The sequence below is a fragment of the Gorilla gorilla genome, chromosome 12 (assembly GCF_029281585.2).
Source record: "Gorilla gorilla gorilla isolate KB3781 chromosome 12, NHGRI_mGorGor1-v2.1_pri, whole genome shotgun sequence".
Lineage (NCBI taxonomy): Eukaryota > Metazoa > Chordata > Mammalia > Primates > Hominidae > Gorilla > Gorilla gorilla.
In genome coordinates this window covers 93,755,735-93,782,152 of record NC_073236.2, presented here as the reverse complement: position 1 = coordinate 93,782,152, position 26,418 = coordinate 93,755,735, and the positions used below count along the sequence as shown (strand labels likewise).

At 45.4% G+C, this 26,418-nt stretch overlaps 1 protein-coding gene across 3 annotated transcripts in view; it reads left to right on the top strand.

The window, feature by feature from the left end:
- Positions 1–26,418, top strand: part of PRKCE (protein kinase C epsilon) — a 536,120-nt gene that overhangs the window by 318,395 nt on the left and 191,307 nt on the right. For all 3 annotated transcript variants that reach the window (XM_004029173.5, XM_063695905.1, XM_019021115.3), the window contains exons 3-6: positions 5,404–5,563; positions 7,922–7,956; positions 9,251–9,336; positions 13,824–13,953. In XM_004029173.5, the coding sequence (XP_004029222.1) occupies positions 5,404–5,563; positions 7,922–7,956; positions 9,251–9,336; positions 13,824–13,953 (411 nt within the window). The remainder of the gene's footprint in view (positions 1–5,403; positions 5,564–7,921; positions 7,957–9,250; positions 9,337–13,823; positions 13,954–26,418) is intronic.

Sequence of the window (26,418 nt, the reverse complement as noted above, 5' to 3'; positions counted from 1 at the left end):
AATGCTTAACATAAGATGTACGCTTTCAGCAAATTAAGTATACAATGCGGTATGTTAACCATAGGCACAAAATTGCATGATAGATCTCTAGGACTTACTCATCTTGCATAACTGGAACTTGGTGCCCTTTTACTAGTATCTCCCTGATTCCTCCTTTCTCCCAGCCCCTGGCCACCACCATTCTGCTCTCTTGCTTCTATGAGTTCAACCACGTTAGATTCCTCATATAAGTGGTGTCATGTAGTATTTGTCCTGCCATTGGCTTGTTTCACTTAGCCAATATCCTCCCATGCATGTTACCCCAAATGGCAGGATTTCCTTCTTTTCTGTGGCTAACATTCGATTGCATGAATACACCATATTTTCTTTTTTTTTTTCGTTTTTTAGAAATTGTAACAAAGCATTTTATTTACATCAAGGAAGAAAGCTATGCTAAGGACATAGAAATCTGCTTCAGCTTTCCTTTAGCCTCACACTTCATAAAAGTATCAAGTGGTTCTCTCTGGCTTTTACTTAGTCATCTGTGTAACTAGGGTTGAAGACAGTAGAACACTGAGTCTTAGTGTAAGTCATTCATTTGAGAAGACAGTCTCTTTTGAATTATGGTTTTTCAATGTTTGTTGTATCATCTTTTTAAAAAGAGCAGTAGAGATTCTTTTTAGAAAATACAAAGAAGCACAAGGAGAAAAGTAAAAATCACCTGTAATTCCACCAGTGTCAACGAATGACCAATGTTAATGTTTTCTAAGTATTTGGAACATACCTTTCCGCCTTGTGTTTTCTTTTGTGTGTATGTGATGAATACACCATATTTTTTTTAACCATTCATCCATAGATGGACATTTAGGTTGCTTCCATGTCTTGGCTATTGTGAATGATGCTGCAGTGAATGTGGGAGTGCAGATGCATGAGGACTCTTCAAGGTCCTTATTTTCATTCCTTTGGATGTGTAGAAGTGAAATTGCTGAATCAAATGGTAGTTCTATTTTTCGTTTCTTAAGGAACCTCGCTACTGTTTCCTATAGTGGCTGTACAATTTTACATTCCCATGAACAGTGACCAAGCATTCGCTCTTCTCCACATCCTTGCTAACACTTATCATTCTTTTTTTTATCATAGCCATCTTAACAGGTGTGAAGTGACATCTCATTGTAGCTTCAATTTGTATTTCCCTGATGATTAGTGATGTAGAACATCTTATTAAATACCTGTATACCTGTTGGCCATTTGTATGTCTTTAGAGAAAAGTCTACTCAGTTCTTTTGCCTGTTTTTAAATTGGATTATTTGGTTTTGCCATTGAATTGTGGGAGTTTCTTATGTATTTTGGATATTAACCCTTTCTCAAATATACGGTTTACAAATGATTTTTTTCCATTCTTCAGGTTGCCTTTTTATTCTGTCGATTGTTTCCTTTGCTGTGCAGAAGCTTTTTAGTTTGATGTAGTCCAACTTGTCTATTTTTGCTTTTGTTGCCTTTTTGGTGTCATATCTAAGAAATCATTGCCAAGACCAATGTCAAGAAAGTTTTCCCCTATGTTTTCTTCTAGGAGCTTTATGGTTTCAGTGTTTACATTTAAGTATTGAATCCACGTTTAGTTGATTTTTGTGTATGGTAAAAGTTAAGGATCCAGTTTCATTCTTTTGCATTGGATGTCCAGTTTTCCCAACATCATTTATTGAAGAGAATAGCCTTTTTCCATTGTATATTCTTGGCACTCTTGTTGAAGATCAGTTGACTCTTCTTGGCTTGGAAGAATTAATGTTTGTTAAAATGCCCATACAAGAATTAATGTTTTGTTAAAAGGAACTGCAAATTTAATATGGTTCCTATCAAATTCTTAAAGGCATTTTTCAATAAAGACAGAAAAAACAATCCTAAAAGTCATATGGAACCATGAAAGACTGAACAGCCAAAGCAATTTTGAGTTAAAAGAACAAAGATGGAAGCATCACATTTCCTGATTTCAAAATATATTACAAAAATTCAGCAATTAAAACAGTGTGGTACTGGCATAAAAACAGACATATAGTCCAGTGGAACAAAATAGAGAGCCCAGAATTAAGTTAATACATATGTGGGATCTACATTTTGGAAGAGACCTTTCATAGTGGAGGGAAATGCTGAAGGGATCCGTTTCTGGTGGTGGACTCCAGGCCCCAGTAGGGAGGTTCTTGGGGACTGAGGGACCTAGTAGCTCCCCTTTTCACATTTTATAGGCCACTTTCTTCTCCACCTGTGGGTGACAGTGCCGAGGATACTCTGGCCTGACCCGTGGCTTTCCTGCCCAGAGGAATGTGGAATTGGGGTGTTATCAGCAGCCACAGGCTCCAACCCCTTTCTCCTGTCACCTGCTTTGTAGCTTTGCACACAAGCCTCACATGAAGCATGAAGTTTACCCATGTTCTTTCCCTCCTGTGACCTTCTGTTTTTCCATATCTGACATCAAATCTGACTTAAAAGGCAGTGCAGATGCTCCTTTGGGGCAATAGTAATAGAAACCTTGGAGGAAGTTGAACTTAGAACTCTGACTTACAGGAGTTATCCTTGGCTGTCTGCCTAGCCTGCGCCTGAGACTCCCCCTCCACACCCCTGCCAACTTTAAACAGCTTCCCTCCAGGTGTCGGGGCACCCTGCTGAGACAGCTTTGAAATGAATAGAGTCAAATTAATTGGTTGCCATATTGCCCTATTGAATTGATGTCAACACAGTTTAGAACGATCGGTTTCATTGCTAGTCATTTCTGTAAAAAGTTGGGAAATAAGGCTCTTAGGAAGGACTGTAACCACCATCATAACAGTGTTCCTTTGAGAAAATTAGATTGGACCCATCACCATTTTAACTGAAAATAGTTTCCCAGGATGAAAACAACTAGTCAATTTGAGGGATTTGTAAATCAAATTGCATCTTAAATGCATTAGGAGACGGGCTTACTGTTCAAATGTATTCCGTGGTGAATCCTGTGAAAGGAGTTAAGGATGCTCTTTTACAAAAAGAACCTGCATCCTGTGTCCTATGATGCCCAGGATGATGTTTCTGGATTGGATTTTTGTAGGTAAGTTTGTAGCAAGTAAGGGCTACTGAGTAGATTTGGTTTTTGGTTGTCATATTTTTGTTCTTGCTTATAAAAATAGTAGAACATTCTACACATTGTGAAAGTATGAAGCGGAACAAAAACTTGCCTATGATGGCAGCACCAAATGGTGATTGCCATACTTCTGCAGCTGTGTGTGTTGCTGTCTCTATACTAGAACAGACCTGTGTCCTCCCATGAGAATTTGGTCAGCAGGTCAAGACCCCTAGGTTGGAGCAGGGTAGGAGGTGGTGAGCTTTCTGTACCCAGAAGGTCGGTGATGCCAGAGACCTTTTGAAACAATAAGCACCAATTGAAACCCAGGTGGGCTAGGGGTCAAGAAGCAAGGGGATCCACAAGCAGACCTCCACCCGGGTCATCTGAGCCTGTGTTGAAGATGCAGTCTGGGAACGCTGAGGGCAGATTTCCAATAAACAGCTGCCTGTTTCCTCAGAGGCTGCTGCTTCCTTGGAAGCACACGCTGCACATTTGGTTCTGTTCTCACCTTTTACCTCCTTCAATTTTACCTTCCCTCTACCCTACCCTCCGATAACAAGATGCCCTTGGATTAATCTGTTGTTCAGGTCACACATATGACCTCCACTTCAGGGAACCTTACATTCAGAGAGGTCCAGGAGGGATCAATGCTTCTTCCCCTGAAGACTGGCCCTGTTATGGTGAGATGTCAGGCACTCGCTGATGCCTGGAGATATTTGGGGGCACAGAGCCTTCCAGTGCATTTTAAGCTGACCTGTGCAGGGGACCTTCTAGGAGACCTTCTAGAAGGTGTCAGAAACCTAGGAAGAAGCCCAAAGCCTGCCCACTGTGTTCTTGGGGAAGCCACAGGCAGCTGGACTCTTCGGTGATGAGAACCACTCAGATGAGAGCTTGGGGACTTTCTGTAAGGAGTGCAGGCCGTCCTTCAGAGCAGCATGTGGGTGGAGGAACAATGGCCTCTTTCTCACTCTCTGGGTTAGAATCTGGGCTTCCCCGCTGAGTAGCTGTGTTAACAGGAGTAGTTTACTTAAACTCTCTATTCTTCGCTTTGCCTACCTGTAAAATGGGGCTAATAGCAGTACCCTTCAAGTGGAGTTGTTTCGAGGGTTCAGTGAGATGTATTGTGTCACTAAGATATAACACACTTAGCATAGCACTTGCCAGAGAGTAAGCCCACAATAAACATTTATCATGGTCATCCTTGTCTTAATCAGCTCAGGCTGTAATAACAAAATACCAAAGACTGGGTGTCTTAACCAACAGACATTCACTTCTCACAGTTTTGGAAGGTGGACATCCAAGATCAGGGAGCCAGTATGGGTGGGATCTGGTGAGGGCCCTCTTCCTTTGCTCACATGACAGAGAGCTCACTGACTCAGGTCTCTTCCTCCTCTTATAAGGACACTAATCCCATCGTGGAGGCTCAACCCTCACGACCTCATCTAAACCTAATTACCTCCCAAAGGTCCCATCTCCAAGTAGTGTCACTTTGGGGGTTAAGGCTTCAATATATTAATTTTGGGGGGGCAAAAATATGTAGCCCATAACAATTATCTTTATTATTTTTGTGATCATCTGTGAGTCCCCTTGCAAGGCATTCTCAGTTGGCGGGGCAGTCTCAGAAGTGGAGGGAAGGAAGGTATAGGGAAGATCTTTTTGACTCCAGTGGGATCTTTACAGCCTATGGTGGTGGTCTTGAGCCTTCGAGAAACTGCTTTCACTGTGTCATATTTCCCTCTCCTTTTGACCTCTGGGAAAATGCTCTCGGTTGGCTTAGTCTAGGTAAGAGGAAGAAGGAAGAAGTCAGATTTATTAGGCAGCTACTTCTTGAGCCAGGAAGCTTAGGGTGTGGAGATTCATCTCATTGCGTCCTCTCAGCCACCCCCTGTGGCTGCCACTGCCATTGCCATTGACAAAGGGAGATGTGCTCAGATGCTCAGGGGGAGGAAACACCACCTATCCAAGGTCACACTGCTCAGGAGTTGCACTAAGATGCGAACCTTGAGCCTTTTGACCCCCAAGCCCTTGAAACCAGCTGTAGCCTGTGTGGGGAGGAAAGGGCAGCCAGCCCTGGAGCAGAATTTGGATTGGATGGAATCTGAGGATATAGCAGGAATAGGCACACTCTGGGCCTTTCCACCCTACATGTGCTCGCTCACTCCAGCTGCTCAGCGGGACTCCTCAGACCCCCGAGTCCCTCCACACACAAAGGCTACCTCTCACCCACCTCAGCTCCACCTCCCCCGGGGATGGAGTAGCTCTCCAGAGGGAGCTCATTTTGAAGGTGCACTAACCCAGACTCTGTTTTCTTCCCTGCTCTTGTCCTTCCCCAGCCCCTAAAGACAATGAAGAGCGTGTGTTCAGGGAACGCATGCGGCCGAGGAAGCGGCAGGGGGCCGTCAGGCGCAGGGTCCATCAGGTCAACGGCCACAAGTTCATGGCCACCTATCTTCGGCAGCCCACCTACTGCTCCCATTGCAGAGACTTCATCTGGTAAGCCTTTCTCTTGGGAACCTCTAATTACAACATCTCTGTTGCAAGATGTCGGGGATGGGGTAGGGGAGACTATGCACCTCATTTAAGGAATGCTGGTGTGCCTCATTTCTTCCTTATCTGAATGCAGGGGACTATTATGGAAGGCTAAGTGTGTGTTTGGTACATGGGGGGAAATACATGGAAAGAAGCGATGGTTTCTGGCAACTTTATACCTAGAATTTTATCAAAAGAGTTAAGATTTTAATAACCAACAAGGATATTGTGACTGTGTGTGTGTGTGTGTGTGTCTTGTTTTGAGACAGAGTCTAGCTCTGTTGCCCAGGCTGGAGTGCAGTGGCATGATCTCCACTCAATGCAACCTCTGTCTCCCAGGTTCAAGTGATTCTCATGCCTCAGCCTCCCACATAGCTGGGATTACAGGAGCACATGACCATGCCTGGCTAATTTTTGTATTTTTAATAGAGATAGGGTTTCGCCATGTTGGCCAGGCTGATCTAGAACTCCTGGCCTCAAGTGATCCACCCACCTCTGCCTCCCAAAGTGCTGGGATTATAGATGTGAGCCATTGTACCCAGCTGATTGTGTGTTTTTAAAAAGAATCCTTATCTTTTACAGACACACCTCAGGGTGAGGATTCCACCGAATAATAATCCACTGAAAAATAATCCACTGAATTATTTACAAGTGAAATTATCTGATGTCTAGGATTTGTTAGAAAATCGGGAAGGAGGCCAGGCGCAAGTGCAGTGGGTCATGTCTATAATCCCAGCACTTTGGGAGGCCGAGGCACGCAGATTGCTTGAGGTCAGGAGTTTGAAACCAGCCTGGTCAACATGGTGAAACCCTGTGTCTACTAAAAATACAAAAATTAGCTGGCCATGGTGGCGTGCGCCTGTAATCCCAGCTACTTGGGAGGCTGAAACATGAGAATCACTTTAACCCTGGAGGTGGAGGCTGCAGTGAGCCGAGATCGCTACACTGTACTCCAACCTGGGTGTGAAAGAGTGAGACTCTGTCTTAAAAAAAAAAAAAATCTGGAAGGAGGAGACAGGCTGGGATAAAGATGATCGAAGGCCAGCCCCATTCCACTAACAATACCAAGGCTCAGAAATGAAAATGAGACTGGCCTGATGTCCTCTAGCTAGGAAGTGTCAGAAGTATGATTCTACCCGTAGTAGTCTGACTTTTAATGCTGATACTTTTCCTGACATCCCACCAGCCTTTCTAGCAAGCTGTCTGAGCTCTTTGAAGCTGATGTAGAGGTTGCCTTCATGAACCCTTGGATCCAACTGGGGAGCGTGAGTGAGGCCAGGATGCAGTATGAACCCAGCCAGGGGCATCTGCACTGGGCTCTGAGGACCCCTTGGATTCCAGGTGTCCAGGAGTCACTTGTCTTATCCTCATGATGTCACAAAGCCAGTCATCCAGGTTGGCGTAGACATCTGAGATGATATAGCTCAGAGCAAGCCCAGCCCAGCTGAGGCAGAAATAATGCCCCATTCCAGCCACAGATACTTCCAATTACCAGGGCAGACCCAGCTGTCTGACCTTCACTTGCTATATTTGGTCATGAACTGAGTGGTCGGTCTTACAGATCCAGGTCTCCTCTAAGCCCATGGGCGAAGGCCAGTGAGCTCTAGGTTCCCTGGGGTGGAGCCTGAATAGCTTCTAGTTCCTACTGGGCTGGGAACTTCAGGGAGCTCCCTGACCAGCTGTAGTTAGTACACTAAGGACAGGGGTAAGGCCGGGTTTGTGTGATAGTTCTGTGTCCATGCTGACTTTCTGTCTTGCCCTGGGAACACCACTCTGGCCATGGGAGGAACCTCTAATGTTGGCCTTCACCTAGACAACCTCTTGAACCTCTGGTTCGGGGCACAGACTGGCTTAGAACTATTGGTGGTCTTTGGACTGCCCAGGGAAATATACCTGCCAGCTGCAGCCCTCTTCCACAGTTAGAGGGCCCACAGAGCGTGTCCTGGTGCTGGGAGAAGAGGTATGTACGTTCTATCCACAAGGAAAGGTATGCTTCACTGCTCAGTGCCTACCAGGAGCAAGCAGGGTCATTTGTGGCTTTCCAGAACATTGCTGACCACACAGGAATGGCTCTCTGTATAGGAAATCAAGCTCTGACGCTGACCAAACCTTGCACCTCCCCAAGCACTGGGACTGCCCTCTGTGGGCTTCTGGAAGGAGACATTTAAGGCACCTTGCAAGTGAGAGAGAAATTACAATATTCTGCATACTTCATGTACTTGCTGCAATGCGGGTGGTGGCCCAAATTGGGTGGTTTTTCTGTTTGTTTTTTGACCTGGTAAGATTTCACTTTTTTAAAAAAAATTTTATTCTTCTTTTCAGGGGTGTCATAGGAAAGCAGGGATACCAGTGTCAAGGTAAGAGGCATTTATGAATTAAATCTTCAGAGGCCCATGGTTAGATCCAGATCACTGGCACCCACAGGAGGCAGGTGCTCAGTCTGATGACATTTGGAGGCTCTCCACAGCTTGCATGCTTTCTTTGTTCCCACTTGACCATTACTTCTGCATATATGGGAATATATATGGGAGGCATCTTGCAGGTGCCACCTGTCTCCAGGCGTCCTTGTGATCTCAGCAGGTCCCCAATCCACCCAGCCTTTGTGTCTCAGCTGGAGCAGGTGGCACTTTCATCTTTCTGAATGAGACATACTGCTTCAGTTGGAGGCTCTTTGAAAGTCTCACTTTGTCCTGAACTGGGTCTGTGTATTCTGCCAGATCCCTCCCTGTCTCCCTCCCTAAAGAAGCTTCCTCGCCTGCTCGTTGTACTTGGTAACACTGAAAGGTCCTTGTCTAATCCCTTTTTTTTGGGCTTGGCTGTGTGATCATTAGCTCTTAAAAATGTAAAGCTCACTTGAAGGTATTGAAGATTATTCCTTTCCAGTTAATTGACTACAAATGCAAGTTTAAGTTGTACAAAATTGGAGGGTGGAAATGTGGCATGGTCATGCGGTGGTTTTGCTGAGGTTAGAGCAGGAAAGTTTTTCTATCTCCTCGCCAAGCACTGTTGGGTCTCACCCATGGGGTAGTGTCTGGTGGAAGTTGCTGTTCTTTGGGGTAACATGCACACAAACAGTTACTTACCTTTTCAGCCACCTACTGCCCGCTTTGCTCCATGACACTAACAACACAGATATAGGCCACTTCTTGTGGAAGTATTAAAGTCGATGGGAATTTTGAAGTTTGGTATGTCAGGACACAACCAGATAAAAAAGCCTCAGAACCTCTGCACCGCCTGCTGCAGTTCCCCCTATCACATCAGCCACCCTGCATGGTCCCGAGTGGGGTGCGAGGCCACTACAACACCTTTAATAGGCAGTGCTCCATGGGAGGGCTGGAAGGAAGTTTTTCCTTGACCTTGGCATATTGAAGTGAGAAAATTGATCAGTACTCCCTGAACTGAAGAAAACTGCTGATGTCCTTTGAATATAAATGTTACCTTGCTCTCTGGAGCATTTAGGAAACTGATGGCTCTGATAGCACAGTGTTTTGAAATAGCTGCATAAAAGACTTTAGGGAGGGTGTTAAATTAAGGCTCAGTGGCAGAAGGGGCCTGGCTCCCCTTGTCACTCCACCAAGCCCTGAATAGATCCTGGGAGGGACACTCCCTTTCCTGAGTGTCATTCAGCCTTCCTGTCTTTGCTATTTGCAGTCTGCACCTGCGTGGTCCACAAGCGGTGCCACGAGCTCATAATCACAAAGTGTGCTGGGTTAAAGAAGCAGGAGACCCCCGACCAGGTAAGTGTTTGTGACACGGAAATTCTGGGCTTCTTCACCGCCAGCCCCTCCCTTCACTGCCTCTTCTGTGGTTCCCAAGAAAACCTTCTCTGCCTGAGACCCTGTCATTTCATTGTGTTGATAAAAAACAAAGGGAGCTGTCCACGGTCTTCTGGCATGAGACACCATCCGCAGGATGAGCACAGGTCCAAGTCAGTTCTGTCCCCTTGGATGTTATGCCAAGTGCAGTGTGATCCCAGCACTCAAGCCCACAAGTAAAATATGAATTCTTTTATTGCATCATCTCATCAGAACTAAAATGGCTAACCAATGTGTCACTAGCTCCTCACAGGTAATAAACAGTAATAGAAACACAAGCAGGAACCTTGTTTAATGAGCTGATGGGGGAATGGTGTGGAATGAACAAGCCCAAGGAATACTTAGGAGGCGGCAATAACCACAGCAATAAAAAGAGTCAACATTCACTGGGCACTTACCATGCCCTGATTGAAGCACTTTAACATATATTATTTAATCACATAAAAACCTTAATGAGGTAGATGTTATTATCTTCATTTTACAACAGAATAGAAGCACAGAGAGTGAAATTAACCTGCCCAAAATCACACAGCTAAGAGCCACATTCAAACCCGGGCAGTTTGTTCTAAAGCCTGAGCCCTTGACCACTGCACTACGTTGTCTCTTAATCTTAGAAACTAGCATCAGATTGCCTTGTTTGGTAGAGGTAAGGAAGCAGGAAAATGCAACAATGAAGCTAGGTTCTCCTAACTGAGTAATTACGAGAATGATAGTCCCACTGATAGATTAAAAAACCTTTTTTTTTTTTTTTTTTTTTTTGAGACGGAGTCTCACTCTGTCCCCCAGGCTGGAGTGCAGTGGCGCGATCTCAGCTCACTGCAAGCTCCTCCTCCCGGGTTCACGCCATTCTCCTGCCTCAGCCTCCCGCGTAGCTGGGACTACAGGCGCCCGCCACCACGCCCGGCTAATTTTTTGTATTTTTTGGTAGAGACGGGGTTTCACCGTGTTAGCCAGGATGGTCTCGATCTGCTGACCTCGTGATCCGCCCGCCTCGGCCTCCCAAAGTGCTGGGATTACAGGCGTGAGCCACCGCGCCCGGCCTAAAAAACCTTTTTGAGGAAGATGGCAGTTGTGAATATGGATGTAGGTATTATCAGAACACTTGATTTCAAGAGCATGCTCTTAATTCTGGGGGAAATAAATTCTGTGTAGTCATAGGCTATTAGAATTGCGGGTTAGAGAGAAAGGCCTTGGGTAGGTTTGTAATCAGCTGGTCTACAATTTGACTTCCAATAGGACTGACTTATAGAGACCTTCTACCTGCTTCTTAATAATTGAGTCAAGTAGCATCCTGGCATCTAAGGCATTTCCCATCTTCTCTCTCCTTCTGCTTTCATACTGTCTCTGGAAAGCAACAAAGGACAAGGCTTAGACTGAGCCTTCTGTGTCTGTGAAGGTTAGTCTGAGCCCAGAGCACCAACATTGTTTGCAGGGGCTCTCTTGTGGTTAAGACTGCAAGCCAGCACCTGCACCTCCCGATTCCTGGTCTAGGATCATGACCCCAGTACATCATTGTTGCTTTCACGAGGAAATGAAAGAAAGAGACGGCTTGCTTGCTGTCTGCCTTATTTCCTTCCTGTGGACATTCCATTGAACATTTGTTGGGTATGTCCTGTGTGACGGGCGTTATGCTGTGTCCCATGGAAACAAAGAGGAGTACACTAGTCCCTCCCTCAAGGATCTCAGTCTCATCACCTGCTGGTGTCTGCCTCTGCAGGACTCTAAAGTTCTTCTGCACTTTTTTGGAGGGAAAAGTCCCATAAGAGTCCATGCCATGCAGGTTAAAGGGTTGAGTTTGAAATGTTCAGAACCCAGCTTGATCTGTGACCCAGTTCTTCTGACTGTCTTTCCTGGCATATTGAGCAGTGAGAAGAAGTCTCCAGTGAAGTGTGTTCCCAAACTTGACATGTATCACCAAGGGACAAATTGCCAGGGACTGAGAGAGGGAGGCTCTGGGTTTCTTAGCTTGGTGGAGTTGACTCCCAGTCCTGGCTCTCCCCGCCACCATCTTGTGCTTCCAGAGGCCAGTCTCCCTTAGTGTCAGTGTATCTGCCCCTCAGGGTTATGGGCTTGCCCTCTGCTGGGTTACTGAACTGCTGGGGACCAAACTTTGAGTTCGTTCTTTTGTGTAACCACCTTTAGTGTGATGCCTGTGCATACACACATCATACACACATACACACCACAAACACGTGTAGCCCTAAACACCATGCTTTCAATGCCCTCCTTCCTATTAAAAGGTGCTCTGGTGATGGACTTCTTGGGTGTCCTGCACCGTGAACACTCGGCCGGTCCCCCCCATCTCATGTCTGTGTGTCTTAGCATGCGGTGGACTCACACCCTGCCTGCACTTCCAGGTGTGGTAACCAAACAATGTTCCATCTCCACTGCTGTCACGTTTTTTTTTCTTTAATCTCACAATTCTTTCTGCCATTGTCTTCCTCTCCATGTTCTCTCTGTGACTCTCACTCACCCCATTGTATCTGTGTCCTCCTCAGCAAGCGCACATGTGACATGTCCCCCTGCACGCATGCCGTCTTTGTGTTGGTCTCTTGGTCTGTCTGATGCTGTGGCATGCTTTTGTGTGGACTCCTTCATCCTCCTCCCTCTGTTCTCTGATACCTTAGAGTTTTCAGTGGTCCCAACTGAGGGTCATGTAGCTCTTTCCACCCCCACACTGGATTTCTTGGTCACCTGGGACAACTTCCCCACTTTTTCACCTTAGTCTGTCATTCATACCCCTATGAGGTGATTCCTGAGAGACCAAGACTCTATTCTCAGTATAGGTCCACCATGCCTTCAGGGTTTGTGTAGGAATAGAGTGGGCACAGTGATCTCATACTTCCTTAGCAGTGAGGGAGACCATGGCAGTCAACAATGTCTACATTCACAAACAGGCACACCTAAGCTAGGCATCTAAGAATGGGTGAGTATAGTTGTTTTCAGTAGAGCTGACATTCTTGTTCCCAGGCAAGACCTCAAGTGGTAGACCATCCATTTCAGTAGGGATCAGTGAAATCTTGGTCCAATGGAAGGATCAGCCATTCCTTGGAACTGGGTGCTAGGGAACTTGTCTTCATGCTTGCGTTCAAGTTGAGCTCCCTTTCCAGCTCTCATTTTACCCCTCATTAGTCCCCCACGGGGGCCTGTTACTTATCAGTCAGCCACGGAGCTGAGGCCCAGCTTTGCCGCATGCCAGCCACTTCCTAATCCCCGGGGTAGCAAGAGTGATCTCCTCCCCAGCCCATGGATGTCCTGAGTGATGGTCTCCTGCCGATACTGAGAGGGGCTGGGGGTGCAGCTGCTCCACTAAAGACATAGATGGAGGGTAGCGCTGTGGAGGGGCAGAGATGACTCAGAAAGGTAGCCCAGCAGACCCTTGCTTCCATGAAATGTGTTATGCTTCTAGCCTCTTCCACCCCTGAGGTCTCATTGACCCTGCCATCCTGTGACACTGGGTGGGACAGGGATGATCATGCTGTGCCTTCATTTCCTCATCTGTGAAGTTGGGGTAACCATGGACTGCCCTGTAGGGTGGTGGTGAGGTTTAACTGAGATAATGGTGCCTGGTGTGTGGTCAGGGCTGAGACCTTAGCATTCTTAGTGCTCACCATTCTGTATTAGCCATCTTCCTCCTATTTGTTGTCCGTTCTGACCGATCCACAGTTTCCACAACATTGTGCAGAGTTTACACGCTGCTGCACAGAATCCCGTGTCCACCACTGAGCTTCCTAGAGACTTTTTGCCTAGGTGGGGCTTCCAGGCACACAGCAGTATTGAAGGTACAATTTTTTTTTTTTCTTTTTTTTTTTTTGAGACAGAGTCTTGCTCTGTCACCCAGGCTGGGGTGCAGTGGGATGATCTTGGCTCACTGCAACCTCTGCCTCCTGGGTTCAAGCAATTCTCCTGCCTCAGCCTTCCGAGTAGCTGGGATTACAGGCTCGCACCACCATGCCCGGCTAATTTTTGTGTTTTTAGTAGAGACAGGGTTTCACCATGTTGGCCAGGCTGGTCTCGAACTCCTGACCTCAGGTGGTCCGCCTACCTCAGCCTCCCAAAGTGCTGGGATTACAGATATGATCCACTGCACCCGGCCTGAGGTACACATTGAGGACACTGTACTATGATTGCTTAAAGTCCTGAAGTCCTGGAGAGGACCATGTTGGGGAGCAGGCCTGGCCTTGCACAGTCAAATGGAGCAGCCAACAGTGAGTTAAGAGCATCAGGAGCCAAGGCCAGGGCAGGATGGAAGCTCTTTTCACCTCAGGGCAGCTTTTAGAGCCAAGCTAGGGCCTGCCACCTACAATGACACAAGCTCTCTTGGAAAAAGTTCTGTGAGAATTCCGTTGACAAGTCTTCTGGGGCGCTGAGGAGCTTGGTGGTGAACCTGTATCTTGCCATCCCTGCAGGTGGGCTCCCAGCGGTTCAGCGTCAACATGCCCCACAAGTTCGGTATCCACAACTACAAGGTGCCCACCTTCTGCGATCACTGTGGGTCCCTGCTCTGGGGACTCTTGCGGCAGGGTTTGCAGTGTAAAGGTAAGTTGCTCCCTGCCCTGCCCTCAGCCCCTGCATGTCCCTTTCCTTGCTGCCTGCCCCCATCCCTGCTTTATAAAAAACCCTTGTCTGATTCCAGATTTGGCCAAGAACTGAGCGCAAGCCTTTGTTAATCCTGCATTAGTAACTCTGTGCATTTGGTAGGCAGTCTCTGGGCAGAGACCATCCAGGACTGGGTGGAGGGAAACATCGAGGAAGGAGGAGGGCGGACTCCACGCCTTAAGATCACTCACAATCTGGGGAGACAAAATGAGTCTACAAAAGCATAATAATTTAAGGAAAGATACATTAGAGCAGAAGAAAAGTAATATTTTTGGAGTTAGGCCATGAAGGAAGTGAGAGGTTTCTCTTGCATGGTCCGTGGCTCAGTGCTTACTCTTTGAAAGAGCCATGCCAGAACCTTGTCACATAAGGTAGCTTGCTGACTCGTCACCAGCTTGGGACATAGGGGATATTATTCCCACGGCCCTGGTGAGGAAACGGAGGCTCAGAGACTAAGCAACTTGCTCACATCACACAATTTATTAGCAGAAGTAGGATTTGAACCTTGACTCTTGCGTCCTCAGTTCCTTCCTGTTTCCTGCCGTGCCACCCGCAAACAGCGCGCTCAGATGATGATGCTAAGTGGCACGGGGAGTAGCATATAACACAGGGAGGTGGAAATGTATTCTGGTGGCCTGAGAAGTGTGTCCAGTTTTATAAGCTGGTCCAGCCTGCTTGCACAGTTGGGCAACCATGAACTACTAGGCAGGGATATTGCATGGACAATATTTTAAAATAGTGTTTTACTGTTTGTGTGGAATGTATTATTAATAAATTCCCATTGTAGAAAAATTAGAAGAATATAAGTAAAGTATAAGAAAATAAACCTAGGACATAACAAATTGGTCATTGAAGGGATCCCAATGAGAAACTATGAGAATTGGAAATAAGATCAGGACTGCAGTGGGAATAAAGAGGAGAATGACTTTAATATATCAAGGAGGAATGCTTTATTGGATGTAGTGACCAGAAGCAGCTGGGAGGGCAGTGATAGCATTCACTGAGATGGGGATACAAGAGGGAGGATAAGGTTGGAAGTAGAAATGGAGCCTGAGTTGGGGACACCTTAACTCGAGGTGCCCGTGGCAAATTGACACGAAGCTGTCCACCTGTTGGACATTCTCATTGACACTTGGGGAACAGGTCTAGACTGAGCATTTAGATGTGGGTTTTGTCAGGATCTAAGCAATTAAAGCTATAAAGTCAATGTCATTCTCCAGGGTAAGTACATTGAGTATGAAGAGAAAAAAGTCAAAGATAACACCATGAGGGTGGGTACCAACATCCAAGAGTGGGCCTGCCAAGGCAGTGAGAGGGAAGCACTCACAGGTAGGAGGAAAAGTAGCAAAGAATGGCACCATGGAAGCCAAAAGAGTAGAGAATTTTTAACAATTTTAAAAAGAAGTGGTGCCAAATGCTTTCCAACAGGTTATTTAAGATAAGACACGAAACATGGGGTTGGATTTAACAACAAGGAGGTCACTAGGAACCTCAGCAGGAGCTGTCTTAGTGGGACAGTGGGATGGAGCCCAAGTGCTGTAGGCTAAAGTGCTAATAGAGGGAGATGTTTTTTCAGAATGTTTTAGTCAGGAAAAAGACAGTGGCAAAGGAGAGATGGATGAGGCAGAAGGGAGAGGGGACTGACTGTTGATACAGCAGGGAAGGGGAGGCGAGCGGGGATGGGCCTTGGGGAGAATGATGGACACCGCCTTCCCCAGATGGAGGGCAAGCCTGGCTACCAGGCCTGGGCGCAGATGCATCTCGGGTGTCAGGGACAGAAATCCAGGAGGAGGTGAGTGGACAAAGTCATCATTTAAGTTTTGAATCTGTTGAGGGCATTGCAAGGAGATTCCCCTTATTTTCTGAAAGAGGAAATCTTTTTTGAAGTAGGAGGGAGAAGTGGGGGTGTGAGAGGCACGAGGAGGGTGGTGAGGGCTGGAAATAGCAATTGTGGGGACAGAACACAATCCAGCCACTGGACATGAGGAGGTGCTGACTGTGGACACGCCCAGCATCCTGTGAGCTTCCCGGCACCCCTGGAGGTGGGGGCGGAGCCATTCCACTTCCCCATTGGAGTATTCTTTCTAGTGTGTGACCCTGAACAAAATGGGGCCTGCCTGGAATCCTGTAGGTGAGATGAAGAGAGCAGAAGAGGAAGAAGGGAGGGGAGCAGGAGTCTCGAGTGTCTAGCAGAGGAGTGATGTGCTTTTGGGAAGATTAGTGTGGTTGCCGGGAAGCAGGGCCTGCTTTGGAGGGAACCCTGATGAGCTGATGTCTGTCTTTTTTGTAAATATATTAATTATTGATCTATCTAGTGAACCTAAATGAAGATACTATCATCATAAATATTGATATTTTAAGAAAGCAGCCCAGACACCCAGACATCACTGTGAGGGCTGTGGGTCCCCAATGACCCTGGAAGAAGGAGGGGCAGGGACAGTGTATTCAGCTCTTATTGGGCAGGAAATGCTCTTGCCCCTGCTCAAGGAAGGAAGGGGCAGAATTAGGATGCCTGGAGCAAGGGTATCTGTCCATGGGAGCCCAGGAACCCGGAGGGAATCAGGCCGCATGAGGGCTGGAAGACGAAGGCTGAGACCTGAAGCTCCCCAGCCAAAGTGTGCAGACTTTTACTCTCCTGTGGCTCTGATGTTATTACTTGGCCTTTTTTTCCCCTTGCTGCTGTTATGTGACCCTCTCCTTCTCCCTCTCCCTCTCTCTTTGTCTTTCTCTCTCTTTAATTAAGAGACCTTATTTTTTTTAAGAGCATTTTTAGGTTCACAGCAAAATTGAGCAGAAAGTACAGACAGTCCCTGTATTATGTGCCCCCCAACACACACGGCCTCCCCCCACCAGCATCCCCACCACAGCAGCACACGTGCACAGCCACGGAACCTGCACTGCACATCATTATCACTCACAGTCTGTGGTTTACCTTGAGATCCACTCATGGTGTTGAGCATTCTGTGGATTTGGACAAATGGACAGTGCTCGTTATCTACCATGATAGTATCATACAGAGTAGCTGGATGGCCCTGGAAAATTGCCTGCTTCCACTTATCTCTTTAGATCCTTTCTCCTCCTTAAGGCTTCTTGGTCCTGTAGACTCCTTACCCTGTGGAGAGGGGTCATGGCCAGAAGAGGCCAGCATGGGCCCAAGGCAGGGGCTGCTTGTGCCCAGGTCTAAGCCTGGTTCTGCTACTATGATTACTAAGAAAAAGAAATCAAGACTTAGTGACCTGCAAGCATCCCCGAGCAAGTCCCTATGAAGCTGGCTCTTGCACCCATGCAGCCTGGCCCTGTTCCTGGCTTTGGCAGGTGCTCTATGCCACCCTTTCCTGCTTAGGAAGACTCAGCCAGGCTTTCTCTCTTGCTGGACCATGCTAGCAGGGCCTCCTGGGCTGGAGCCCTGGTCCCCTGGTCCTGGATGGAGATCATCTATTTGGCCTGCTGCCCTATGGCTTCAGCTTTTTTGCCATTCCCATTCCCATTCCCGGAAATAGATTCCAGTATTTTCAGCAAAACAGGTTTCTTCAGAGCTTGGGTCTACGAGGAAGGATCTATGAGACTGTCCTGGTCACTCTTTCTCCAGTCTAAAATTGTCTGAGCCACACAGGTTCAAGCATTGTGTGTGTACCCTTCCGGGGACTGTCCCTTTGTCAGCCAGGTAGAGGGAGCATAATTATGTCTGCTTTTATGACAAGGAAATGGAAATCTGGAGAGAGTGAGTGCATGCAAGGCATACAACCAGGAACTGTGGGGCACTCAGCCCTTGTCCTTTTCCAGCCCACAGCCACAGGGGGGCCAGACCCTTGCAGGATGCTCACACGCTCATTGGGTAACTGAGATCCTTAACCGAGGGCAGAAAAACGCTGGCACAAAGTGAGCAGGCAAAATAGTTCATTTCTTTCTTTCATTTTGTGACTCAAGTGCCTGCTGCATCTGAGTCTCTCCAGACTCATTCGTGGGTCTGTCCGAGCCCCTCAACCACTATTAAGCAGTCCAGAAATCAGCTTCCCAGGTTCCAGGAGCAGCATCGCTAGTCTCGGGCGTTTGGAGCCTTTTCATTCTGCACTTTGTTGGAACAGTGCTGCCTTCTCCAATCTCAGGTTCACTGGCACCATGGGCCTCTCTGGGGCCCTTTTCCACCTGTTTTATTTTCCCATTGACGCATGGAGTCAGTGCCCCCTGGAGGCAGAGACGCCCAATACCCTTTGATTGCAGTTTCCTTCTCTAGAGAAGATCCAGTTCTCACCTGCCCCCGTCCCATCCCCCACACTCATGTCTCAGCACAGCTGCTCTGAAGTCATAGGGCACCAAGGGGCAACTTCACAGGAAAGCCAGACCTCCTGACGGAGCCTGCAGTTGGGCCTGCGGGGGCCTGTGGAAGCGGAAGCCCTGCTTTTTCTCATCCCCATCTGGGGTGAATGCTCTGCACCTGCTGTCCTCCAGGACAGGGGACGAGGCACAGGGAGGAAGGTGTACTCCACGAAGACCTGGCCTGGAGATTCCTAAAGAATCTTCTTCCTCACTCCTGCCTCTCTCTGACACACATCTTAATAACTGCTCTGATCTGCGGCTGTTTTCAGGGGCCAAGGGGACAGGGTGTCCCCTCTTCTCCAGTAAGTAGTAAACAGGAGTGGTGGCCTGAAGAGATCACAGGCTAGGATTTGGAGGAGCTGTCCTGGTTTGGGTACTGCCTAGCTGGGAGATTGCAAGCAGGTCACCCTGGCTTAGTGCCCTTGGCTTTTAACCCCAACTGCCCTCTTCCCTTCTGAGGACAGTAATAAAAAATAAAAATGGAGTGATCTTAGCCACATACCTTGGGGTGGCTGTGCAGAGCCATAAAGATGAAAGAAAGGCCTGCCTGTCTCCCTCCTTCCTTCCTTTCCTTGTTTAAAAAAAAATGTATTTTGGATACTTAAAAACACTAAAAACATGCAGAATAATTTTTAATTTTCAACATTTCTGAAAATGTCAGTCCTTTACTATTTTTAACAGCTAGGCCGCTTGTCGTAACTTCAACTTTTATTTTTAGAATTATAAAGAGCACAATACATAAATACATTCTCACTGTTCTTACTGTCAAAGATCCAAGCAAGACTGAAGTTAGATATATATTAAAAATATTAAAGGCTTTCTTTATATTCTCTTTCCACTTTCATCCTCAGACTTCTAAAAATGTGCTATGGGTCTTCTTACTTCTAAAAATGTCCTCTTTTTGTGTGCCTTTGCTGCACGGATACTCACACACACTGCGTTAGAGTCTATTGCTACATAACAAATGACCCCAGGCCACAGTGGTGTAAAACAACCAATACTTATTTTCTCAGAGTTTCTGCTGGTCAGAAATCTGGATGGAGCTTAGCTGGGTGCATCTGACTCTCATGAGGTTTCAGTCAAGCTGAGAGCTGGGGCTGTTGTCTCATCTGAAAACCCAACTGGAAGAGGATCCACTTCCAAGCTCGTCCACATGGCCATTGACCAGAGACATCAGTTCTCTGCCATATGGGCCTCTCCACATGGTGACTGGCTTCCTTCAATGCAAACAAGAAAGCGAGAAAAGATGCCCCAGACACGAGGCAATGGGACATCTTATCGCTTTTGATGTTTTCTGTTCATTAGAAGAGAATCACTACGTCCAGTCCTCTCCAAGGGAGGGAGTTACATAAAAGCATGAACACTATGAGGCAGGGGCAATCAGGAGGCAGCTTAGGGGCTGCCTGGCACACCTGCACCTCCCCATCCACATCTCCTTCACCTCCTCACAAATGCAATCGTCTTGTCTATGGGGTCTACCCTGACCACTGGGTAGCTCTCAAGCTCTTGTCTCTCGTCTCTTACTTCCTCTGATTTTTTTTCTAACATAGCACTTATCATCTTCTAATATTCTAAATTACTTTCTTTTTTTTTTTTTTTTTTTGAGATGGAGTCTCGCTCTGTTGCCCAGGCTGGAGTGCAGTGACATGATCTCGGCTCTCAGCTCACTGCAACTTTCACCTCCCAGGTTCAAGCAATTCTCCTGCCTCAGCCTCTGGAGTAGCTGGGACTATAGGTGCATGCCACCACACTAGGCTAATTTTTGTATTTTTAGCAGAGACAGGGTTTCACCATGTTGGCCAGGCTGGTCTCAAACTCCTGAACTCAAGTGATCCGTCCTCCTCAGCCTCCCAAAGTGCTGGGATTACAGGTGTGAGCCACCACACCCAGTCTAAATTACTTGTATAATGTTAGTTTCTTTCTTTCTTCCTTTCTTTCTTTCTTCTTTTCTTTCTTTCTTTTTTTTTTTTTTTTGACAGAGTCTCACTTTGTCACCCAGGCTGGAGTGCAGCGGTGCAATCTCAGCTCACTGCAACCTCTGCCTCCTGGGTTCAAGTGATCTTCCTGCCTCAGCCTCCCAAGTAGCTGGGATTACAGGCACCTGCCACCACGCCCGGCAAATTTTTACATTTTTAGTAGAGATGGGGTTTCATCATGTTGGCCAGGGTGGTCTTTAGCTCCCAACCTCAAGTGATCCACCTACCTCAGCCTCCCAAAGTGCTGGGATTACAGGCATGAGCCACCACGCCAGACCTTATAATGTTAATTTCTATCTCTCCCAATCCAAATACAAGGTCCATGAGGACAGAGATTTTTTTTTTGTCTGTTTTATTCTGTTTACCCAGCATCTAGAACAGTGCCTGCACACTGACATCCAATAAATATTTGTTAATTCAATCCTCCGTGCATAGTTATATAATTTGCTTTTCTACGGTATGTCTTGGAGTATTTCCAAGGCAGTGTACAGACATCTACTTGACTTACTAGAAAGAGTCCATATTGTGGATGTTCCATAGATTGTTTAAAATGTTGCCCTCTTGATGGATGTTTACTGGTTTGTGTGTTGTCGCCATTTTAATTTATGCTGTCACAGCCATCCTCATACATACCTTTTCATGCATATGTGTGAATAATTATGAAAGAAAGGCCCATAGAAATCAAACAATCACTTTAAACCCTTTTCTTTTTGTGGTTGAATTATACAAGGAGGGAATTACATAAGGGCACTTTTACTTGTCTGATTTAAAGTCAAGCCATGTTAATGGACTACTTTACCTTCCTTTTCATTGACATTTAATTTGTGTGGCTTGCATAGTGAGCTTGGGATTCTAGTTCCCTGTTATCTGTTGGGTCTGGTCTGAGAGGTGTCATTTATGCCACTGTAGTACTACTGCTTTCCGTAGAGTTAGAATAACTGAAAAGCATGGTGTCTTGATTTGTGCAAGGCGTCGTGGTGAACCTGGAGATAAAACATTACTTTAGTTCTCTAGAAACTTGCACTGTGCTTGGTCATTGAACATAATAAGTGAAATCATAGGCAATAATTCAGGCAATGAGTCAGAAATAAGTGTGAGCAATTTACAGGCAAGAGAGGGCCTGGAAAGGGGTGTAGGGAGAAAGAATGCCACAGGAGTGCTTTGGTTGACTCAGAATCCTTTGCAGTAGCATCCACAATGCCTGGGGACCATGAGAATGTCCCCTGTACACGTGGCAGATTGGCTGAAAATTCAGTCTGAGCTTTGATCTGAGGAATGCTGGGTAGCAGACAAGCGGCCGATCGTGGTCCCCGGAAAGCTCTGAGTCACGGTTCTGGTGTGATCAGGACTCCAAAATCTCTTTCTGGTGATGACATTTGGCCCAGCATGACCCCAGGCGGGCATTCCTCTTACCTCCTTTCTCCTCATTCTGCCTGAACGACTTTGCGGTCGTTCGCTCTCACACCCCTGCCAACTTCCATTGCACAAGCACACAATTTCCCATTTGCAAATATTTGCTCTCTGTCTCTGAGCTTGGCGTGACTGGAACCTGTTATGAAATCAAACCATTGCCCTGGCTCACCCTCAAGGGCCAAATTACCCCAACATAAAGAAATTCCTGCAGCATACATGGGCCTGGGCCCCTCCTTAGGAGTGGCTCTGTCGCCATTCCCAGAAGGTTGTCTGCTTGCTTTGGAGGAATTCCCAGGAGCCTGGCCTGCCTTTTGCTTCAATCTCAGCTATAAAAAGGGTGGAAACATGGAAACCAAGTCTCTCCAAAGGACGGTGGGATGTGTAATAGAAGGTGAAAGTCAGAGTGCCTGAACCCCAGTGTGTCCCCAGACAACACTGCTGCTGCTGCGCCACCCAGCACATAGTAGGTCCTCAACAAATGTGTGGTGAATAGCTGGGTAGTAGTAGAAGAGCGCTTCTCTTTTTGTAAGAGCCCCTGGCAAAGCAGATCTATTTCTTCCTGGTACAACTTTATCCAAATAAAACCAGTGAAAGTGAGCACTGAGAGGCATTCTGGAAAGAGAAGCCTTAAAGGGCAGCCTAGGGCTGGGAGTGGATTGGCAGCTGGGGCTCACGGCCTTTGGCCTTGGTGCTCCCCAGTAGTGTTGTGAGGGGTGGGGGTGGGTGGTTCATTTGGCCACATTAATGCAAATGCATCTCAGGTTTCTTTTGGTTCCAACAGGGACGCCCACTGTCCTTTGCTGGTCTGTGGCCTCCCAGTGACACCTGCAGCCTCCAGGAGCCCATCATGCTCCCGTTATGGCTGCCCAGAGTAACTGGAGCTCCCCTTCCTCACCACTTTGCCCTCGCATTTCCAGACTTTTCAAAGCACTTTCAAAGTCACTATCTCACATCGTGCATGCTAACTGATGTGTGATTGAGATTTTTTTTTTACATATTAAGATGACTACATAACTCAGGGGAAATAGCAGACTTTTTAAAAATAAAAGGCAAAGTCTCAAAACCAAAACCAAAAAAAGATACCTCCTTTGCCGACCTGCCAGCCCAAGTTGTTTTGTCAGGACAGACAGGTCTGGCATTTCAACACCAGAGGGCGCTAGTGGTCAAGCTATGTAGACAAGTTAGTTGCCCTTCTCAAGAAGTTCTCAATTTGGCTCTTTTATTCTCCTTTCCGTCACTTCACAGAGAGGCAGAAGACAGCTTTCATGGGTTTGGTGGGTGGAGCAGGTGTGGTGAATGAGCATCAAAGGGCAGCTGATGCAATGAGGCAGAGTAGTGGGGACAGAATTCTGGGCACAGTGCTGTTGCCTGGTCTCTGATCAGCCCGCGGATCAGAGTTATTAGTGATAACTCCATTAGTCAAGTCGGTGCCATGGCCTGGCTGCGCTGGAGTTTTCTTGTTTGTTTTTGTTCTGAGAAAGCCACCCTGCCACCACCTCACCCCACCCCCACCTTTAGCCCAATGGGCATCTTGGGTTCAGTAGCTCAGTTGAACAGTCCAGGCTGGTCTGGGGGGGCTGTCTCCAGACCGGTGACCAGGTTATGTAGAGCATTACGGAGATCTGGCTGCTCATCCTGCCTGGCTTCACTCCAGGAATAGTTTTGGTTTTTAAACATTTTTAGTAGACTTTACTTTTTAGAGTAGTTTTAGGTTCACAACAAAATAGGTCAAAGGTATAAAGATTTTCCACAAACCTTCTGCCTCCACACATGCACGGCCTCCCTCACCATCGGCATTCTGCAACGGAGTGGTATATTTATTAACGGTCAGTGAACCTTCATTGACACATCATCATCAAAGTCCATAGTTTACATTAGGGCTCACTCTTGGTGGTGTACATTCCATGATTTTGGACAAATGTATAATGACGTGAATCTACCATTATAGTATCTTACAGAATAGTTTTACTGCACTAAAAATCCTCTATGTTCTGCTTCTTCATCCCTCTCTCTCTCCTAACCCCTGGTAACCACTGATCTTTTTACCATTTTCATAGTTTTACCTTTTCCAGAATGTCCTATAGTTGGAATGATACAGGGGATAGCCTTTTCAGATTGGCACCTTTCACTTAGCAGTATGCATTTAATGTTCTGCTATGTCTTTTCACAGTTGATAACTCACTTCTTTTTAAGGCTGGATAATATTTCAGTGTCTGGATATACCATAGTTTATCCGTTCACCTACTAAAGGACATTTTGCTTGCTTTCAAGTTTTGGCAATTATGAATACAACTGCTATAAACATCCATGTGCGGGTTTTTATATGAACATAACTCTTCACCTCATTTGGGTAAATATCAGTAGTGTAATTGCTGGATCTTATGGTAATGGTATATTTAGTTTTGTAAGAAACTGCCAAACTGTCTCTCAAAGTGGCTGGACCACTATGCATTCCTACCAGCAATGAATAAAAAGTTCCTGTTGCTTCGTATCCTGAATAGCATTGGGTGTTATCAGTTACCTTCTTGTATTTTGGCCATTTTAATAGGTGTGTAGTGGTATCTCATTGTTTTAATTTGTAATTTCCTAATGACACATGAAATGGAGCATCTTCTCCTATGCTTATTTACAATCTGAATATCTTCTTTGGCGAGGTGTATGCTCAAGTCTTTTGCCCATTGGGTTATTCATTTTCTTATTGTTAAGTTTAAGAGTTTGTTGCCTATATTGGATAATATAGGCATATATTATCATATATGTCTTTTGTAAACACTTTCTCCCAGTCTGTTACTTGTCTTTTTATTCTATTGGCAGTGTGTACTTTGGTTTTGTTTGTTTTTTTTTTTTTTTGGTTTGTTTTAGTTTGGGGAGGTGGGGGACAGAGCAAAAGTTTTTTATTTTAATGAAGTTCAGCTTATCAGCTCTTTTTTTCATGGATCATGTCCATGCATCATGGTGTTGCATCAAGAAAGTTATCTGTGTAGCCAAGGTTACCTATATTTTCTTCTATATTATCTTCAAGGAGTTTCATAGTTTTGCCTTTTACATTTAGGTCTACAGTCCATTTTGGATTCATTTTTGTGAAGATTGTAAGGTTTGTGTCTAGATTCACTGTTTTGCATGTCTAGTTTTTCTAGCACCATTTGTTGAAAACTGTCTTGGCTCCATTTTATTGCCTTTGCTTCTTTGTCAAAGATCAGTTGGCTGTATTTGTGCGGGTCAGCTCTGGGCTGTCTGTTCTGTTCCATTGATCTATTTGTCTGTTCCATTGATGTTTTGCCAATTCCACATTGTCTTGATTACTTCAGCTTTATAGTAAGTCTTGAAATTGGGTAGTGTCTGTCTTCTGACTTTGTTCTTTTTCTTCAATATTGTGTTAGCCTTTTGCTTGGGTCTTTTGCCTGGGTCTTTTGCCTCTCCATATAAACTTTAGAATGAGTTTGTCGATATCCATAAATAACTTGCTGGGATTTTGATTAAGGTTGCATTGAATATATAGATCGAGTTTGGAAAGACATCTTGACAAATACTGAGTCTTTCTATCCATGAATATGGTATATCTCTATATGTATTTAGTTCTTGATTTTTTTCACAACGGTTTTGTAGTTCTACTCATATAGATCTTGTACATATTTTGTTAGATTTATATGTAAATATTTCATTTGGGGGAATGATAACATAGATGGTATTGTTTTTATTTTTAAATTTCATTTGTTCATTGCTGGTATATAGGAAAACAATTGACTTTTGTATATTAACTTTGTATTCTTCAATCTGGCTATAATCATTATTGGTTCCAGGAGTTTTTTGTTGATTCTTTTGGATTTTCTACATAGACAATCATATCATCTACAAACAAAGATAGTTTTATAGTTTTATTTCTTCCTTTCCGATCAGTATACTTTTTATTTCTTTTTCTTGTCTTACTGCCTTAGTTAGAACTTCCAGTATAGTGTTGAAAAGGAGTGGTGAGAGGGAACATCGTTTTTGTGTTCCTGATCTTAGTATGAAATTGGCTGTAGGGTTTTTGTTGATGTTCTTTATTAAGTTGAGGAAATTCTCTTTAATTCTTTGGTTGCTGAGATATTTTATCATAAATAGGTTTGGATTTTGTCAAATGCTTTGTCTACATCTATTGTTAGAATTATTTGATTTTTTTCTCTCTTTATTCTATTGATATAATTGATTACATTAGTTGATTTTTCAAATGTTGAACCAGCCTTGCTTGCCTGGGATAAATCCTACTTGGTCATGATGTATAATTCTCTTTATAAATTGTTGGATTCAATTTGCTGATTGTTGTTGAAGATTTTTGCATTCATATTCGTAAAAGTTATTGGTCTGTAGTTTTTTATGGTATCTTTGCTTTGATATTATGGTAATGGTGGCCTCATAAAATGAGTTAGGATATATTCTGTCTGTTTCTTTCTTCTAGAAGAGATTATAGAGAATTGATATAATTTCTTCCTAAGTGTTTGGCAGAATTCACCATTTGGGCCTAGTTCTTTCTGTTTTGGAAGGTTATTAATGATTGATTCTATTGCTTTACAAGATAAGCCTGTTTGTACTGTGTATGTCTTCTTATGTAAGTTTTGGCAGATTGTGTATTTTAAGGAATTAGTCTCATTTTGTGTGGGTTATCAAATGTATAGGCATAATATTCTTTATAATACTCTTTTATTCTTTTAATGCCCATGGG